The 16,785-nt window shown below is 32.0% G+C and overlaps 3 protein-coding genes and 1 long non-coding RNA gene across 4 annotated transcripts; 2 read left to right on the top strand and 2 right to left on the bottom strand.

Moving 5' to 3' along the window:
• Positions 1-183: 183 nt before the first annotated feature.
• LOC111424789 (SERPINE1 mRNA-binding protein 1-like) lies at positions 184-2,019 on the bottom strand. Its single transcript, XM_023058476.2, has 2 exons — positions 1,912-2,019; positions 184-1,540 (listed from the first exon to the last, which is right to left on the bottom strand). The coding sequence occupies exon 2, from the start codon at positions 1,534-1,536 to the stop codon at positions 496-498; it is 1,041 nt and encodes a 346-aa protein (XP_022914244.1). The 5' UTR covers positions 1,537-1,540; positions 1,912-2,019; the 3' UTR covers positions 184-495.
• Positions 2,020-2,360: 341 nt separating this feature from the next.
• On the top strand, positions 2,361-4,684 carry LOC139430295 (uncharacterized). Its single transcript, XR_011640765.1, has 2 exons — positions 2,361-2,655; positions 4,467-4,684. It is a non-coding gene; the product is annotated as an uncharacterized lncRNA (long non-coding RNA).
• Positions 3,172-10,588, bottom strand: LOC111424685 (eukaryotic translation initiation factor 2-alpha kinase 1-like). The gene is made up of 4 exons (XM_023058313.2): positions 9,852-10,588; positions 4,711-5,431; positions 4,454-4,659; positions 3,172-4,128 (listed from the first exon to the last, which is right to left on the bottom strand). The coding sequence occupies exons 1-4, from the start codon at positions 10,329-10,331 to the stop codon at positions 3,793-3,795; spliced, it is 1,743 nt and encodes a 580-aa protein (XP_022914081.1). The 5' UTR covers positions 10,332-10,588; the 3' UTR covers positions 3,172-3,792.
• A 178-nt stretch (positions 10,589-10,766) lies between these two features.
• Positions 10,767-16,750, top strand: LOC111424686 (dynein light intermediate chain). Its single transcript, XM_023058314.2, has 7 exons — positions 10,767-10,888; positions 10,940-11,130; positions 14,690-14,912; positions 14,972-15,161; positions 15,571-15,800; positions 15,859-16,165; positions 16,229-16,750. The coding sequence occupies exons 1-7, from the start codon at positions 10,821-10,823 to the stop codon at positions 16,484-16,486; spliced, it is 1,467 nt and encodes a 488-aa protein (XP_022914082.1). The 5' UTR covers positions 10,767-10,820; the 3' UTR covers positions 16,487-16,750.
• Positions 16,751-16,785: the final 35 nt, after the last annotated feature.

Below are 16,785 nucleotides of genomic sequence, written 5' to 3' on the forward strand. Positions count from 1 at the left end.
ATTATGGCCGCTTTAGGATTCAAAAGCAAGGGTTCTTACGGTTACAACAGAATTGCGCATGCGCAGTGAGTCAAATATTGACAGTCGGCTCAGCTGTTTTTACTTTATACAGGTTATGTAAAATTAAAACGACCTGGAAGTGTCAAAAGGATAATTTAATTTTGGATAAATAATTAAACACCATTTTAAGTAACTTTTTATTTCCCTTAAATGCACTCTAGTTTGTACAAATGCTTAAAAAAATACTCAAAATGAAAATTAAATAAAAAAAAAAATAATAATAAAGAGAACGTAACGATTATTCAATTTTTCCGCAACTAGTACAACCTAGTTGTATAATAATTATAATTGTATACTCCTTCTTTTTAAAATATACACTTCTTCTTGTTAATATAGTGAAAAAGAGAAAAAGAGATAGAAAGGTTTAAATCTACCTGAGATTTAAAATGATTTCAGTCTTTACCGCCAGAGAGAACCATACCATGTCGTAATTATTTAACCCAAAGAAGGGAAATCGCGCTCGTCGTCAACCCTTGGTGCTGGAACCGAATTTTGAACGAAGGGTTGATCTCCCGCATCCGATTGATTGCCCCCTCCGTCACCACGTTGGCGAAGATCTCCTTTGCGTCCCGCTTTACCGCCTCGACCGCCACGAAAAGCGCCACCTCGACGAGCATCGTTGAAATAAAAATTAATATCTCGCACGTGTACTTGTCTACCAACGCGTTGAGGGAAATTCAACGGATCAAACTCCTCTTCTTCGTCCGATCCGCCTTCATCCTTTTTCTTATTCAATTCGTACATTTTTTTCCACTGTGTCAAATCTTCCCCTTCACCGGCTTTTCGTAATTTATATTGAGGTTTCGCTCGATTTCCTTTCGAAGCCCTCCATTCTTCAAGTGTCAATTGTTTTACTTCTTCTTCGACCGGAACATTATCTTCAACCATTTTCTCCCCATTTTCAATTTTTTCGTTTTCATCGACGACAACGCCGGGATCCTCGGCGTTCGTTTTTTCAACCTCTTCAATCAAATCTTTGTGGGACCCCCAATTATGAGATCCCGCACCGTCTCTTTTATCGATCGGTTTTATTCCGGTTTTATCGGAACCACTTTGGCGGTCGAATTCGCGTTTCCCGCGTCGGTCATCCGAAAATCTTTTTCCGCCGGCGTTTCGATTTCCTAACGGCCTTCCTCCACGGCGATTTTCACCACGTGGTGATTGGCCACGTGCCGGCGGCTGTTTCTCCTCCGACGTAACGTTTTCCGGTTTTGTTTTAGTTCCGTTCATCTTGTGTTGTTGGTTATCGGGCGTTGTTTTAACGCTTGGTGAAGGTTTTACCTTCTTGTTCTTTTGCGTAGTGGCGCTGATGGTGGTTTTCGTTGTCGAGGCGTTGTTCTCCTTGTCGGAAATTTTTGTTTTCTTTTTCTCTTCTCTGACTTGTTCCATCGCCTTGAACACATCGAGAGGGTCCGATTCGTCATCCACGAAAAGTTCGTAGCGATTCATAACGCCTACACCATAAACACTTGCCATGACTCTTTTTATAATAAGGAACAAAATATGGAAGTTAGAATTGGTTTTTTTTTTAGGTTAGGTTGAAAACTTGACTTGCTTTAGAAGCTGGTTTCGCACTGAATCCGCGAGAGCACGCGTCGTCTCTTTATATACAAAGTGCGCCCTCTGTCGGTGGTAAACATGATCTAACGCATCGCGCTTAATTTTAAATGCTTTAATGTTGATTTAATTAAACCGTTCATTATTAATTTAACATTTAATTTTGGAAGATATAAAAGAATTGATCAAAAATTATTTTGAACGGATTATTTGTCAGGTAACTGTCTAATTCAATAAAATTGACAGCAATTTTAACAAAATTTTTTTTTATAATCAAATAAAATGATAACTTACCTTCTTGCGAATTATTTATAAAAATATATATCATAATAAATTGGATAAATGTTTGTTAATGTATAACTTATAGAAAAAACATGATATTTTTCAATCAAGAAATGTGTAAGTGGATTTTGATAGGTTGTTATAATGATAATAACATAATAAATTGAGTTGTTACTGAGTGATACGTTTTTATATTATAATTCGAAAACAAAATTAATAATAAATAATATATATTAAGTTTAATTCAAAAATGAAAAAAGTTGTTGTTTTATTAACTAAACCTATGGAAAACAAAGGGAATAGATAAGCTTAAGATACACGGTTTACAAACAACGATAATTTTTGTTATCCTCGTGATTTTATGCGCTTATCAAAATTTAAAAATATCCAAGAATAATAAAGTAGAAACAATTATAATAATTAATCTTTATTTTTTATTGTTGCTAACTTCATGTAGGACGCAATTTAATCCTATTGACATTTAATTGTCAAATTATCATTCGGATTTAGTCGTCTTGAGAGACGTGCGGCTAAATCCGAATGTTTTTAATTCTAGATCTAATATTAGTTCTAGTGTCATATCACTATGTTGCATATTTTTATTGAACTAAAACTAGAACTAACAAAAGACCTAGAGCTAGAATCATTCCAGTTTAGCCGTCTTGTTAGTTCTAGGTCTATATTAGTTCTACCATCTTCAGAGACTCTACAAATAGATTAAAATCTCTCATCCTCTCCATTTTACAAACGATAATGGTAAGTAGCGCTAGTTAGCATAAGATGTCACTGTATTGCATATTTTTATTCAACTAAAACTAGAACTAACATCGTCAATTTACATACAGGATTCTTCTGATTTTTGTGGTAAATAACACATTTAATTTGACACATAAATTACTCAAATCTGCACAAAACTCGTTTTGAGTCAAAAAAGCACCTGTACTTGCTTCTTACACCTTCAATTGCATTTTTTGTTAGTTAAGCAGATCTCCAACTAACATCTCAATGGCTGGCTTGGTCGAACGTATTCATCTCTTCCCCTACAAACCATCCCTTGTTTATACAGAATCCATAGTTCTCTTATTTCATCTCTATTTTTCTTTATCATCTCATCTATATCTTCATTCTAATATCAGTTTTAGAGCTAGAACTAGAAATACGTGGGTTTAGCCATGCCTCTGTGAAGACGTATCTTGTCCTAAGTTTAGTGTTAATTGTTAAAATTAAGAACAGAGTATTAGACAGTTTTTGAACTTAAACAAAATAAAACAATTAAAATTAATATCTGTTTATTTATATCACATCATATCGTTCCAAGATATGTACAATAAATAGTATAAAAGTTGTACAAAAAGATTGACTAAACGCATCAATCGTTTTCGCAGCCCTAGCAACTTATTATGTAACGATACGCCACATAACAAAAATATTTTTATAAAAAATATCAGACGCGCCTCACATCATACAATTTAAAAGGCAGACTGAGTGAGCGCACGTACAATAAACTGTAATAATAAACGTCAGCCCTGTAGAGAAACTTGCCTTGGATTCACGAAATGTTATAAAAAAATAAAGGAATAAATGATTTTATTATTTTTTAATTGTTAATTAATCTCCTTAAAATGTAATCGTTTCTTTTGTATCAAGGTTCTGGCTTGATGTAGACGCATACAACATGAGAACACTGCGCTACATTTAATACTGTACAGAAATGATGAAAAGAATTAAAATTAAACAAAAACCTTGATTGTCTTTTAAAAGAACGTATTTGTGTTTTTTAAATGTATTTCCCCGCAAAAATTTTTTTGTATTCTTATAAATTATTGCTTAAAAATTACTTAAGTTGTTTTAATTATTAAAAAAAAAAAAAGAAAAAAAATTAGAAAAAATAAACTATTGATTTTGATGACCGCTGTCTTTTAACAGCGCCTTCAACCGTGAAATTTCTTTTTCTTTCTCCGCTAGTTGCGTTCGAAGATCTTTCACGATTTCCGATTCTACATTCACGTCCACTGTTAGACGCTGTAAAAGAGTCATCGCATCCGGCCGTTCATTTGGATTGTTTACAACGAGCTGACGAATTATTAAAGACAGTTGGGGTTGTTGTTCTTGTAATTGAGGGTCCAGGTGCCCTTCGCGTAATTGATTTATACTTTCAACACGTTCCATATCTGTTTGAAAACTTTCCGTCAATTCCAGTACAATTATTCCTAATGAATACATATCACTCTAGAAATAAAGAAAAAATATTGAATTAAAAAACTAACACTAAATCTAGAATAAGAAAAACATGAATATTTCTAGTACTTATAAAGAAAGATTAATTAATAACAATAATTTTAGTACAACTAATAAGTATTTTTTTAAAACCACCTGTATTTATTAATAGTGAATCATAATTTATTGATAAAGTTAATTATAGATTTTTTTAATCTTTTATCTCAACATCACGGACATAACATAATGTGAATTTTTCAACAAGTAATAATTTATATGATTGGAAAATCCGTCTACTCGCTTATTGATAACGTTATATAAATATTAACCCATTTACCTTTCTGTTGCAGCTTCCTCTTAATTGTTCTGGTGCTGCATACAATTTAGTACCTAATGCTAAAGAGTGTCGAGCACTTTGTAAAGGGCAAGCTAATCCAAAATCGCCCAATTGAACCAATAGAGATCCATTATCGTTTTGAAGGAAGATGTTGCTTGGTTTAATATCGTGATGAACTATATTTTTTGAGTGAATGTATTGTAAACCTATTAAAAAAGAATATTTATTTTAGCTAAATTAATTTAAAAAAAACTAACCTTGAAGTAATTGTTTTAAAATTTCTATAATTGTTTTCGATCTAAGATCGCCACCAACGGGTACAATCACGCCGTTATTATCTAAATGAGCCTCTCCGATGTTCCTATTTTCTAACCATTGCTTTAAAGTAGTCTGACACAACGTCATTTGAATATACAAAGTGGCCCATTTAGGATGTTGCCTAGTTTGGAGTTGTTGAATATTTTGAATTTCCTCAATAGTACAAATCGCTTTCCCACCTTCGGATATACTATTCCTCTTTTCACGACATTTTTTTTTCCCATTCACCTCTTGGCTATTAGACAACGAATGATGATTAAACTCAATACTCTGTTCGAATTTCACTTCAAATTCGGACGATTTCTCTTTGGTTCGTTGAAAACTCAATTCCGCTTCAGAGATCATAGTTGGATATAAGTAAGTTTCCACTTGGTTGATGTTCTCATCGAGTATTCGATGATCTTCGTTGCCCATACTTTCAAGAGACGATGAAAACGAAATTTCCGATTCGGAGGTGTGTTCGGTGATGACGTTTTTTCCTATATCCGCACCCAATTCTAACCACGCGGCTTTGTATTGAACAATATTTGAATGGTTTAAACTTGCGAATGTTTTCACTTCTGAAAGGTAATTTCTAACGGAGTTTATTCCTTCGGAACGGATGAAAATCTTTTTTACCGCGTATTCTGTACTATCTAATTTATGCTTTACTTTGTATACCTAAAAAATTTTTAATTCAATTGAGAGACTTATTATTAGTTTATACTCTATTTTTTTAATTCGGAGGAGTAAAATGAAAACTCACGTTTACACAGCGTAATTTTTCAAAGCTATTTTTTGGCGAGAGTTTTAAAACCAAACAGGATTTTAAGTAAACTGTAGTTACGAATTTAATTACTTATTTGTTTAAACATAATAAAAACCAGGGCGTACCTACTTACTTTGTCGTAATGCAACATGTCAATATAATTTGAAATTTCACTAAAAACCTTATATAACAGATTAATACGGGAAAGGTAATGTCCGTTTTAGCTCAATAAAAATATACAATAATCTAGCGCTGAATAACACATAAAACTAGACTAATACTAGAACTAGAAACATTCCGTTTAGCGTCTACTTTGATCACATTTTAACTTTAACCCTTTGTGTCCCGACGGTACTTTAAAGTACCAGTAGTTTTAAACACTAATTTTAAACTGTAGTTATCTATTCGGCACATTTAGAGCAGTCGGTACTTTCTACTATATTATTATACATCATTTTAAAGAGAAAGCTTTGAACTTTAATTTAAAATAAGTTTCATTCCTTAATTTCAATAAATACGGCTTTCAGGAATTTTTAAATTAGCATTTTTTTTGACACTTTTAGGTTATTCGAAAATGTAAGTTTTGTTTCAACATTTTTTTTCTCTATATTTTTCCAATCCAACCCAACAATTATTATACATCATTTTAAAGAGAAAGCTTTAAGCTTTAATTTAAAATAAGTTTCATTCCTTAATTTCAATAAATACGGCTTTCAGGAATTTTTAAATTAGCATCTTTTTTGACACTTTTAGGTTATTCGAAAATGTAAGTTTTGTTTCAACATTTTTTTTCTCTGTATTTTTCCAATCCAACCCAACAATTATTATACATCATTTTAAAGAGAAAGCTTTAAGCTTTAATTTAAAATAAGTTTCATTCCTTAATTTCAATAAATACGGCTTTCAGGAATTTTTAAATTAGCATCTTTTTTGACACTTTTAGGTTATTCGAAAATGTAAGTTTTGTTTCAACATTTTTTTTCTCTGTATTTTTCCAATCCAACCCAACAATTATTATACATCATTTTAAAGAGAAAGCTTTGAACTTTAATTTAAAATAAGTTTCATTCCTTAATTTCAATAAATACGGCTTTCAGGAATTTTTAAATTAGCATCTTTTTTGACACTTTTAGGTTATTCGAAAATGTAAGTTTTGTTTCAACATTTTTTTTCTCTATATTTTTCCAATCCAACCCAACAATTATTATACATCATTTTAAAGAGAAAGCTTTGAACTTTAATTTAAAATAAGTTTCATTCCTTAATTTCAATAAATACGGCTTTCAGGAATTTTTAAATTAGCATCTTTTTTGACACTTTTAGGTTATTCGAAAATGTAAGTTTTGTTTCAACATTTTTTTTCTCTATATTTTTCCAATCCAACCCAACAATTATTATACATCATTTTAAAGAGAAAGCTTTAAGCTTTAATTTAAAATAAGTTTCATTCCTTAATTTCAATAAATACGGCTTTCAGGAATTTTTAAATTAGCATCTTTTTTGACACTTTTAGGTTATTCGAAAATGTAAGTTTTGTTTCAACATTTTTTTTCTCTATATTTTTCCAATCCAACCCAACAATTATTATACATCATTTTAAAGAGAAAGCTTTAAGCTTTAATTTAAAATAAGTTTCATTCCTTAATTTCAATAAATACGGCTTTCAGGAATTTTTAAATTAGCATCTTTTTTGACACTTTTAGGTTATACGAAAATGTTAGTTTTAACTCAATACTCTTTTTCTCAATATTTTTCTAATTCAACCCATCGATTATTATACATCGATTTAAACAGAAAACTTTAAGCTTCAATTTAAAATAAGTTTTATTTTTTAATTTCAATAAACACGGTTTCCAGGAATTTTTGAATTGAATTAAAATTTTATTCCAAAGGCCTTTACTGATTGTGAGTGTATTTTGATAGCGTTTTAATTCTGTCTGATTCTGTCACAAAGTTTCACAATGTTTGACTTCTTGGGACACAAAGGGTTAAATGTCTCCAGTCTAAAGCCTTGCCCGCAAGCGACTTCGACTTAGGTTGAATAAAAAAAGCCATGGTTTAGCCTCATTAAGCCGAGGTCGCTTGCGGGCGAGGCGCTACATATACGACATATTATATCGATAATAATTGTAGCGCCTCGCCTGCAAGCAACCTTCGCGATGTTGGATGATATCGTTTATCTTGCAAAATGAACTAAACGGAAAATACTTGCACAAGAAATGATTTTTCGTCACACTTCGCCAAGGTCGCTTGCGTGCGAGGCGCTAGGTCTTCCAAAACTAACGATTTTTTTGATCTATTAAATGTAACGCCTCGCCCGCAAACGATCTCGGCGATTTAAGACAAAATCGTTCCTTATATATCTTAGTAAACATACAAAGTGTCTCATAAGAGGATATTTACCATCAAATCATTACATCATATTATATTATTATTGATATATAATACTAAACCATGTTTTTTCATTCAACCTAAGCCGAGGCGCTATATTTGATATCATTACATAAAATAATATTAAAGAAATCGACATTGTAGCAAAGTATCCGAAAACAAACCAGACCCAACTCAATTCACCCAAGCCATATTTAACTCATCCAGACTCAAACCTGACCCAACCCTAACCTCGTGGACCTAACCGAACCCATCTAATACGCAACCAAACCAAATCCAATTCATCCCCTCTCAACGCAATATAGCCTCACTTAAATCAACGCAACCTCATTTCACTTGAACTCATGTAATCCAACCTATTTTTTTTACATGTAACATCAGGAAACAGACACCTGATCGGCGATTGTGGACGATTAAGAAAAATCCCTTTTCTCGTCATGTTTCCTTCTTCTCAGGAAAGCTAGTAACAAGAGAGGTACACTCTTAAGACGACTGGTAGGTTGTATGTAGCGCTAGCTAGCATAAAATATCACTATGTTGTTATTGAACTAAAACTAGAACTAACACTAGACCTAGAAAGTATCTAGTTATCTAGTTCTTGGTCTAGTGTTAGTTCTAGTTTTACACTAGCATTGTTAGTATGTAGAACTAACACTAGTGCTAGCACTAGCACTATCCCAATACAAAATAGTAATGGAAATTGGGCTAAGAGCAATCAAGAAAAAGTTTATTTGTTTGCTGAACATCTGAAACAAACTTTTACACCAGACAGTCCAATAACTATGCTAAATAGTGTTCCTAGCATAATTCAAAGTGATGAGCAGAGTAATATACATACCATGTGTAAGAATGATAGAACTGTATTGTGAAATACAAAAACTAAATGTAAAGAAATCAGTAGGGTATGACCTAATTAATGGAAAGACATTGAAACATCTACCAAAACGGGCGATTACAAAACTATTACACATAATTAATGCTGCTTTTAAACAGAAATACTTCCCAAGTATATGGAAAGTTGCTGAAATAATAATGATACCAAAACCTGGCAAACCACAGATGTTAGATCATATAGGCCAATCTCATTATTACCCTTATTATCAACGCTACTTGAAAAATTACTATTAAAAACAGTAAAACTTGTTATAGAAGAAAAAACCCTAATGTCAACACATCAATTTGGGTTTCGGAATAAACGTTAAAGTCTGGTTAGATGGTTTAAATTACAAAACTAGACCAAATATATATTATCGTATCTTTCTGATCTATATTTTAGAGTAAAATACAAAAACGCTTGTTTACCACTACATGAAATACAAGCCAGTGTTCCTCAAGGAAGTGTACTTAGCCCAATACTGTACTTACTCTACACATTGGACCTTCCTTAGATACCAGAAACTTTAACAGCTACATTCGCAGATGACAGAGCAATATTGCTGTTGCAGAAAATGAAGTAGTTGCAGCAACTAAGTTACAATTGGCCTTAAATTCAACAGAAAATTCTATATTATGTGTAAAGGAGACTGGACCACTGGGAATTAACACAAGACCTTAAAACTAAAATCATTCGGGTTTAGCCATCTTGAGAGGCTAAATTCAAAACTTTCTAGTTCTAGATCTAGTGTTAGTTCTAGTTTTACACTAGCACTATCACTAGAATTAACATAAAACCTTAAAACTAGAATCATTCAGGTTTAGCCATCTTGAGACACATGAAGATAAATCCAAATGTTTCTAGTTCTAGGTCTAGTGTTAGTTCTAATTTTACGCTAGCACTATCACTAGAACTAACAGAATGTTTTTAGGCAACCGGCAACATCTCGAATTTTCCTAGTGTAATTTTTACTTAAAACTGACCAATAGAAACCCTTTTTTTTGAAGCTTCAATTTAAAAACACTGCTCCGTATTAAAAAATAGAGTATAGTGATTAAAATGTTTACCTTTCCAAATCCCCCTCCTGCAATATATTCCAATTCATCAAATTCTCTGTAATAATGAGACCACTCGTTGGTAATATCTACGTTTGGCCAAAGTGGTCGTAGAGGATTCGTTTGATCACCTCCGCTTGCTGTTGTTAGTAAATGATGTACAGCTCTTTGATATTGATTTCTCATACCTTCAAACTCATTCATATCGTAGCTTTCGTCAATTAGTCTCATGCTGTATAATTTCTCACAGATTAAACGGTACGTTCGAGTCGCATTATCTGGATTTGGTTCGTACAAATAACAAAGGTTCTTGACTAGAGATTCAATGAGTATGCTGATGGGGGTCGATGGTTTTAATGAATTTGTAATTACACACACCGAGTCTTCAGGCATTTCATTCTGTGTGTCGTCAGCGTCCTCCTGCGGGGGAGGACTAGCCGTAGCCCCATCTTCGGGCTCTACATCAGACTCTGACATTCCCGATTTAGCCATTATTTTTCCCCAAAAAATCTTTTTTTACATATTATTTTTGACTTGTCACAAAAAAATATCCATGCGAATTGATTTTCTTTTAATTAAATACGGCGTTTAGCTTTTGCGAACATCTAACGTAATATAATAGGAACTGAAATGACGGGACATATGCACTTTCTAACATTCAAGCACTGACAAGAACGAACACGTTCACAACACGTATTTTCTCGAATGCCAAAAATTCGCTCTGATAGAATAAAATATTTGTAATGTTGCACAACATGACATAACACAAAACTAAAAATAAACACAAATTATAACTTTGCCTAATAAAATAACTCTTTAAATTACATTTTATCGATTATAATCAATTCAATTTCGCCTCATCTTTATAATTTCTAATTAAATTTTGAATTTTCTAGAATTTTTTCGGTAAATTTTCGTTTTTATCAGGTTGGTTAATACCTAATTTCACGTCGTTGTAAGTGACTCATCACCTGTCAAGAAATGGCTCCTCAAGAGGTTATGTCGTCTCAATCCTCTGATAATAATAAAGAAGAATCCACCAATTTATGGTAAATTTTGAGTAATATATTCCCTTTTTGATTAATTAATTAAATTTTTAGGGCATCTATTTTAAAAGATGTTCAAAATCATGGTAACCCAAAGTTGCCTTCTTGTAAGCAAATTGTTCTTTTGGGGGATAATGAAACTGGAAAAACCACTTTGGTGGCTAAATTACAAGGAGTTGAGGATCCCAAGAAAGGATCTGGGCTTGAATACGCTTATATTGATGTCAGGGATGATTATAGGGATGGTGAGTATTGTTTTAAGTAAAAAAAGATTTTAATATAACAGTCTATTTGCAAATCACAAAGATTCAAATATAGTATGTATAATTATAGAAAATATAAAATTAAAACTATAATATTACTAACAATAACATGATGATATAACATAATGAATAATATGTATAAAAATGTGGTGATTTATTATAAAATAATTTTAAAATATGCGTAATGAAAATTTAAACGTTTTGTACTCATCACAATAATGTTCAGTATCATCAGTTTGTAATACTATACTCGAAGGGACATACCCCTCATTATTTATACTTTGAATGTTATTTATTGTCCCCGTATAAGCTTTTTCATGATGGTGGTGACACAAAGTTGTTTGGTAATAAAGATTATTTTTGGTGGGACTCATATTCCAAATGGTTATAGTCAACTCTTTCATTTTTTCTGAGTAATATAAACTATAAAGCAGGAAATTCATATCGTTTCGAATCACCCCAAAATCTTCTCGATCTCCATACGAAGGCAACTGCCATTTAAACATCAACTTTCCATTATCTCCATTGAAATAATTTTCTTTATGATGGGATTTTATGTGGGTTACTATATCACTTAAAACCCCCGTCCAACCGCATTTACGTTTGATATAATTGTTTCCAATTACTTCTTTTTTGCAGTAAAGACTGAAACGAAAATAAAAAAAATATTACAAAAAACGAAATAAAATGGCACTCACATAGCATTATTTGGATCAATAATATTATTTTTGCGTCGTATATATTTGGGTGAGTTCCCATGTTGAGGTAGTTGAAGGCTGTCCATTTTGTAACAAAGCCTCTTTTAAATAAATCGTTTAAAAAGTGAAAAAATTCGACTTGTCGCGTTTGACGCGCTGCGTCATACATGTGTTTTGTATTATTTCAAAACGTAGTTGAAAATAAAGGAGGGGGAAAAGAAAATAACAACCGCTTAGCCAAGGTCGCGGTTTTGTAATGTTTCAATAATAATGTCACTTCGAGACTGGCTGTTTTCTTTTTAATCGATATAAACCTGATATACGACCCGGATTTACTCACAAATTTTTGTTTGCGGACTCGATTATTACCGAGTTGAATCACGTATTGGCAGTGGACGTGTTGAATTCGTCGTTGTCCGCGACCCAGATAATTTATTTTTAGAGATTAGGCCCTCTGTTCGCATTCGTTCGTTTTCTTCCTTTATTTTCATTTATTAATGGAGACGGAGATAATTTTGTTATGTAAATACGAGTGAACATAATATTGATTTGAGGATGATGTTGCGTAGATGATGATCGATTTTTTTTTTTAAAGAGAGAGATGAATTATTTTTGTTTTCTTCTTAATTTAAAAGTCTTGTTGTTTTTATTGTTACATTTATAAATTTATATGAAAATAAAAACGGCTATAGTTTTTAAAAGGTCATTGAGAAGTAGGTAAATATTTTAGATTTATTTTTAGATCTATCAACGGCAAGTATTATTGCAATCCATTATTAAATTAAAATTTGATGTTTTTTTAGTAACGATTTCATTATTAATCGTTATAATTAAAGCGGCATTGAATTGCTGCCAAGGTCGGTTTATAAACACGATATCTATTTGGCCAACAAACTACTTCAAAGTTATTATTACCTCTGATAATACGAAAGTACCGGAAATAATTTTTATTAGTTTTCATGTGATAGTGCTTGTTATCGAAAAAATGATTCATTTAGTTGTGAAATTGAGAGACACAACCGATATTTCGCTCGAAATAAAAGCTACAATAAATAAATTAAGAATTTGGTCTATTGTTAGTGCAATGTGATAAGATTTTTCGTGTTATTAACGATAACAAATCGAGAGAAAAAATTTAAATACGTCATTCGATATTCGAGAATTAGTATTAACTTTTTTAAGGTTTAATTTAAATTTAATGCTTTACATTTATATAAGTTGTTCAGATTAGAATTTCTGGTTAAAACCAGACAGATTGACGCCTGAAGGTGTTTAACAATAAAACCATTATGTTTAATTGTAAGATAATAAAATCTAATAAATAAATAAAGTTACGTTTTTACCATTTTTATATTTCCCAAAAACAATTTTATTGTGTAATCACTCAATTATTTATTTTGGATTCAGTTGATCGAAACAATTTTCTTATCTTAACTTGTTGTCATTATTGTTCCATTACAAATTTAGAATCTAACAAAAAATAACAAATTTTACTTACACGGTGTTATTAAAATCGTCTTTCTTATCTAAAAGAACGAATACATCATTCCTAGCCCCGATTGGCAAATCATTTACGCTGCACATTGTTGTTGTGGTTAAATTAGCACTGCAAAATAACTTTCAGTGGCAAGAATCCAATGCGAACACTCTGACTGCTTACTCGCGAATGAATGTTTTGCGTTAATGATGCGGCATTAAATTGGTCGTAGTTGCATTTCGGTGGATACCCGATACAACTATTTCCTATTGTTTTAATTTGGGGGAATTTCCGAAGTATTAAATTAATTAATACTCCCTCCGTTCAGAAATACGTGTCTGATATCGATTTTTTTTGTCCAAATTTACTTAAAAATTAATTATTATCGTTTCTAAGAAACTTTTGACGACCATTTAAGTATTTAAACCCAACCTAATTCTATTTGAAGCTTTGTTAAACTCATTGTCAACAGGAAGAATGTGTGGTTTAGCGTTGTCTTGCTGGATCCAAATTTTTTTTGGCGACGACCGGATGTTGTCTATTTTACTTGGATTTCGTGCAACAATTTTTGAATAATCATGTTCTTATATTCTTAAATTCTTGTTTTCCATCCAAGTTCTTGTTTTTAGAATGATTCCAACGTGGAACAGCTACAGTGGCTAAGCACATTACTTTTGTGAGAAAACGCTTACTTTTGCAGGTCCTGTGTGGTTCCTCTTCGTTTTCAACTAGGTAATATGTCTCAGCTGTTTTTGTGAGGTAAAATTATTTCTCATCTACATGAATTCGATCATATATATCGATGAATTTTGCATCTTTTGCATTTAATCTTTCTGGTTTAAGTATTGTCAGACAATATTTGAATCTTTCAATTTTATTTGCGTCTGTGAGGAAAGGCTTGACTGCATTTGAGTGCCGTCGTAATACTTTTGATTTCAGCCTAGTATGAACCGTAGATTTTGATACGTTGATATAAGAAGCCAACGAACGAATGGTACCGACTTTATTAGCGCCGTCTCAATAGTTCTTGGTTTTCGACCAATTCGTCCTTTTTTCCGTGACTTTACATCTGCTACTTCAGCACCATCAGTTTTTACAGAAATGTTAAATTTGTTCGCTTTTCGTTTCAGTTTGCTATTCTTACTCAATTCCAATAACGCATGGCAAACGGCTTGCCTTGTATTGGGACTTAACCCCTTCACTGTTATTGTCCCTTGAGAGGGACACAGTTTCTTGTTATGTTATAGTGATGGTACAGTGAAAGGGTTAAAAACTTATACTGTAGAAAAAATTACAAAACTTTTTAATGGCATTGAAAAACTTAACCTTTAATAAGTGCAAGGAGTATTAATTTATTTTTTATTAGACCACACCAGATTGAGCGTTTGGGTTCTTGATGGCGATCCGGGTCACACAAATCTTTTAAAATTCGCTTTAAACGAAGAAACTTACGAACACACCTTGGTAATTTTAACGGTTACCATGATGCAACCATGGGGGATTTTAGAACAGCTTCAACATTGGGGTTCTGTTCTAGCTGATCATTTGGATAAGTTGAAGTTAGATGTTGATCTTCGTCAATCAAGAAGGTTTTTATTATCTCAACAATTTTTATTTTATTTTATGTTTAATAAAAATTAATTATTAGGCACCACATTGTAAAGAGATGGCAGGAATATATTGAACCAGGTGATGAACTAGATCCATCATCACCCATGAAGAGGAGCTCTAGGAATTTAGGTGATCCTGATGATCATGATTTAGAGGATAGTACTCCATTACCTGAAGGAACTTTATCGAATAATTTAGGGTTGGATATTGTTGTAGTGGTTACAAAAGTAAGTTTAACAACCTAAGTTGATCCTTTCCAACCTGCTTTCATGATTTTTTAATCACTGATACATAAAACAATACTACAAAATATCTTATATAATTCCTTACACTGAATCTTTTAATTAATCTTTATTGTTTACTATTTTTTACTATTTATTTATGAATTATTATTCATTAGTTGTCAAAGTAATTTTATATTTTCGTTTTATTTGACAGTTTCAGGAAATACAAATTTATTTTCCTGCAACTCATTTTTTTTTTAGTTTCAAGTTGTTTTTGATTTATGTTCAGTTCAATTAAGACGTTGATGTTAAAGATCATTAAACTCTTTTCGCAAAAGTGCATCACATTAATCTACCCCCATAATCCCCCTCAAAACTAGCCTCAAATATCGATTTTATCTTGTTCGTTTAGACCGACTATATGCAAACTTTGGAAAAAGATCACGATTACAAAGATGAACATTTAGATTTTATGCAACAATGGATACGAAGATTTTGTTTGCAATTTGGGGCCGCTTTGTTTTATACGAGTGCTAAAGAAGATAAAAATTGCGATTTGTTGTATAAGTATTTAACCCATAAGATTTATGGATTTCCTTTTCGTACGCCAGCTTTGGTTGTAGAAAAAGACGCTGTGTTTATGTGAGTAAAATTATCAACTTTTTTATGATTATTATTAATTTTGTATTGAATGTTTAAGTCCGTCTGGATGGGATAACATGAAAAAAATTGCAATTCTTCACGAAAATCTTTTTACCTGTCAACCAGACGATTATTATCGTGAAATAATTGTACAACCTGCAACTCGTAAAGCTGTCAGTAGAGAAACCGAAATATTCGCTGAAGATGAACAAGCGTTTTTAGCTCGACAACAACAGATTTTGTTGAGTGGAAATAACTCGCAGAATTTATCAAGGGTTGGGGAGTCCCCGATGCGTTCATCTGCTTTAAGTAAAACAGCTGCTAGATCACCAGCAACAGCTGGAATACAAGGATCTCCGAAAAAGGTTAAACAATCTACAATTTTTTATTGGAAATTACTAATATTATTCATTATTATTTTATTATAGTTGGATAGTACAAAAATCGTCAGCACACCAGGTGGCGAAGGTGTATTAGCTAATTTTTTCAATTCTTTGTTACACAAGAAAACCGGCACTCCTTCCATGAATTCATCCTTGAATAGCACAAAGAGTCCAGGTTCCGAATCGTTAACTGATAAAGCAGCAATGCGATCAGATGCCGCTGCGGAATTAGATAAACTCTCTCGTGGAAAGAAACCAGGCGGTGGAAGTGGAGGAGTCGATTTCAATGCTTCTGATTGTTAAACATTTCTTAATTCCAACTTGAAACTAAATAAAAAATATTTAATTAACTAAACTTTGCAAAGAAAATGTAGTCGCAATGCTTAAACTTACTTATTGATTTATTGATGTACTAATGTGATGGAATAAGTTATTATTTATAGATAAACTGTAAAATCTTGTAGGATCAAAACCACTTAAAAGGTTTTATCTAGGTGAAAAATGAAGTATATTTAATTAATTTAAGTTTATAATTATTTCAATATTTTATATTATATTTAAAAACAATTTGAATCTTTTTTTTTTCCTTTAAATCCAAACAA

Source organism: Onthophagus taurus, chromosome 6, assembly GCF_036711975.1.
Source record: "Onthophagus taurus isolate NC chromosome 6, IU_Otau_3.0, whole genome shotgun sequence".
In the NCBI taxonomy this organism is placed as follows: Eukaryota; Metazoa; Arthropoda; class Insecta; order Coleoptera; family Scarabaeidae; genus Onthophagus; species Onthophagus taurus.